Raw genomic sequence first — 3,389 nt, 5'->3', positions numbered from 1 at the left:
GAACGCTGCTACTGTTACTGAGGATCAGGTTGATGTCTGTGTAGTGGGGAGCTGACAAGCATGCATGAAATATAGAATGTGTGGAGGCAGAGAACTGTAATTGTAATAATTTGTCACTTGTCTGTATGTTGTCAGCAATTGCTCTATCAATGCAAGAAGAATGTGCAATCACTCATATATTGTTGCCTCTTGTTAAATTGCACGACTTTCATTGTCAGCATAAGAATAATTAAATTCTCACTAAGCCATATTAGAAATTCTATGCAGATTACGGTCCTCGATGCATACAGGTAGTCAATATAATAATAGCCAAGTGGACTTTGCATTAACAATGTGTGCCTTAATAGAAGTCGTTGTTTTGCTTCAGTAAACAACTAAGAATTATCTCACAGTAATAAAGACATCTGGGTTCTGATTTGACCATATTAGATTTTTTTGCATTTCACTGTCCCTCACTGTTTAATTGGGTTTACATAAGGGCAGGAGTGAAACACCGGAAAATGTTTTAGGGATAACAATTCTTTCCTCCTGAGTCATTTGGCCACTTAGTTAAAACCAATACGGAGAGTGTGGTTGCTTGCACAGTCATGCAACAACGGAATCTAAAATGCTCTCCATTCCTTCCCTTGCTTCTCTAGCCCCAGTACCAAGCATGGAAACCGTGATGAATGTCTGCCATCACAGTGTGATCCACTGGCTAGCTACCCTGACCCTGTCCCTCACCCTGACCTTATTGGGGAGTGTCCATCCGATGCCTGTGACCGTGGAACCAGTGTGCACTGCGGACTCGACTGCCAAGTACAGCCTGGTGTTTACGGGCAAGTGGAGCCAGACTGCCTTCCCCAAACAGTACCCCATCTACCGACCCCCCGCCCAGTGGTCCCCTCTCATCGGTAAGTAATAGAACACTCTGAATGGCTTCTGTCCTCCAAGAGAACCCCTCAATTGATGAATAAAACATGGTATGAGTAGATATGAGACGGTATGAGACGTCTGGCAGATTTATGGTCAATTTGCATTAGACATGTCTTTAAGATGAGGAGATTAGATGTCATGTCAATCAATCTGATGGTTGATCCCTCTGCCAGGGGTGACCCACAGCTCCGACTACCATATCTGGCAAAGGAACGTCTTCGCCAGCAACGGGGTGAGAGAGTTCTCTGAGAAGGGCGAGGCCTGGACTCTGATGAAGGAAGTGGAGGCAGCCGGGGAACGCATCCAGAGCGTCTACGGGCTGTTCTCCGCTCCAGCGGTGCTCGGGGGAACGGGCCAGATGACCTCAGAATTTGAGGTCTTCGCAAGGCACTCTTTCGTAAGTTCCTCGACTTTTAAAAGACAGGCATCTCTAAATCTGTTCAGGAGAAACCTGAACCTTTTAAATAAAACCTTTTTAAAGGCACTTTGAATTGAGACCATGCAAACAATGCTGATGTGCGCATTCTACACAGGGGGTTTATAATAATTTCACAAAATGTTTTAGACCATTGGGCCTACTTCTAATTTCAATGGTATTTATGAGAGTGCCACTAGGTATACTATGAGAGTTTACTAGTCTGACCTGAGCTACATTTTGTAGTTATGACCCTCCAGGTAGCAAATAAAAGATGCAAGTCAATAAATAGTCTGCAACTATGTCAAAAAACAACAATATATTGTTGTTGTTGGAACTCGGTAGTGAAGGAAAACTCTGCGGCTTGAGATTGCTGTTTTGACTGTGGGTGTCCACATTTCTGGCATACTATTTAACTGACTCTTACAAATGACCACATAACATAAACCATCCGGACCATCCCTCTCTATTTCTCCAGCTGTCCTTCATTGTGCGGATAGTCCCCAGTCCTGACTGGTTTGTGGGAGTGGATAGCCTGAACTTGTGTGAGGGTGACCAGTGGAAGGAAAACATTACGTTGGACCTGCAGCCCTTCGATGCAGGCACAGATAGTGGCTTCACCTTCTCCTCCCCAAACTTTGAGACCATTCCTCAGGACAAAGTGACACAGGTACTGTAACCCCTTCAGAGCTTCGTCACCATTATGGTGGTACCGACCATAACACCATATTTGTACCGCCTAACAAAGGCAATGTTGATGACTGACTAAATCTTTTCCTTTCCAGATTACATCATCTTCGCCAAGCCACCCTGCCAACTCTTTCTACTACCCCAGGCTGAAGCACCTGCCCCCCATTGCCAAGGTCACCCTCACCAAGATCAAGAGTAACCAGATCAGCAGCATACCCATGGAGGCCACCCAGTCCAACCAGATCCCCACCGGCAATGAAATAGAAGAATCCCTTATAAGTAAGCCTCCGAAATATTGTTCCATATCCCATGTCCCACCACAATGCTGTGACTGAACAGCAAACTAACAGTTGAAACCTACAGTATATTCCACCTCAAAACACCCATCTGATAAAGGACAAAAAAAACGGATGGTTAAACATATGCAATTTATCCAATGTGTGGTACCAATAGAAAGTGAGGTGAATGTAAGAAAACAGTGCAGACCCATCTGGCATTTGAACTGAGAAACAGAAAGAAAGAAAAAACACCTTGTGGTAATCAAATCCATTGTGCCCCAGCACTAAGTCTGAGTCAGGGAGAGTTGCTCCTCTGTGCTCATGGCAACCTGGCAACAAACAAAATAATTGGGGCCAAAGGCATCAGAGGTTTCCTGCCACTCAGCACTCAGGGTGTGTTTGTAATGGAAGCAAAGGAGAGGTAATGTCCAGCCATGCTTTTATTTCCATGTTCCATCCTTCTGCTTTTCTAATTCTTTAACAAACCCAATCTGTGATAGATATCAACATTTTACAAGCTCATAACGGGGGAGGCGGAGGCCTTGCAGGACAAAAAAATGCATACAAGTGGAGTTTTTACATTTCATTAGGCTATTCAATAAATGTCTTTCCAGAACATTTTACATTACATAATGTACCGTGGCAGGAGAATAAATAAGCTAACTATTTAATTTAAAACCTTGCAAACAACCTAACAACTAGGCTACATTCTACATAGCACTTGAAATCTTCTTAATTTCATTTGAAAAAGATCCAAAACGCTTTCAGACTGTATCTACAGAACAGACAGCATAGGACATGGACTTACAGTATCTTAACTTCTGGCTACTTTTGTGGTCTGACAAACTTTGTGAACTATCCCTGTCTCAATGGACATTGTTAACAGAATGCTTGTTATTTCTTCCCTTTTAGATACCCCTCTGGACTGTGAGGTGTCAGTGTGGTCCCCCTGGGGCCTGTGCAATGGCAAGTGCGGGGATTCAGGAGTAAAGCACAGGACACGCTACATCCACATGCACCCAGCCAACAACGGAGCAGCCTGCCCCCTACTGGAGGAGGACAAGAAATGCAGCCCTGACAACTGCTTATGA

General features: G+C 44.1%; 1 protein-coding gene across 1 annotated transcript; it reads left to right on the top strand.

Annotated features, from left to right (window-relative positions):
- Nucleotides 1-652: 652 nt before the first annotated feature.
- Nucleotides 653-3,389, top strand: spon2b (spondin 2b, extracellular matrix protein; the record flags this gene model as incomplete). Its single annotated transcript, XM_080527094.1, has 5 exons — nucleotides 653-893; nucleotides 1,089-1,312; nucleotides 1,809-2,000; nucleotides 2,116-2,299; nucleotides 3,211-3,389. 5 exons carry the CDS (start codon nucleotides 653-655, stop codon nucleotides 3,387-3,389), a joined length of 1,020 nt encoding a protein of 339 aa, XP_080383220.1.

The sequence above is a fragment of the Nansenia antarctica genome (genome assembly GCF_963989245.1).
Source record: "Nansenia antarctica genome assembly, chromosome: 3".
Classification (NCBI taxonomy): domain Eukaryota; kingdom Metazoa; phylum Chordata; class Actinopteri; order Argentiniformes; family Microstomatidae; genus Nansenia; species Nansenia antarctica.
The sequence above is the reverse complement of the archived record's forward strand: the minus strand, read 5'-3'. Positions and strand labels throughout refer to the sequence as shown.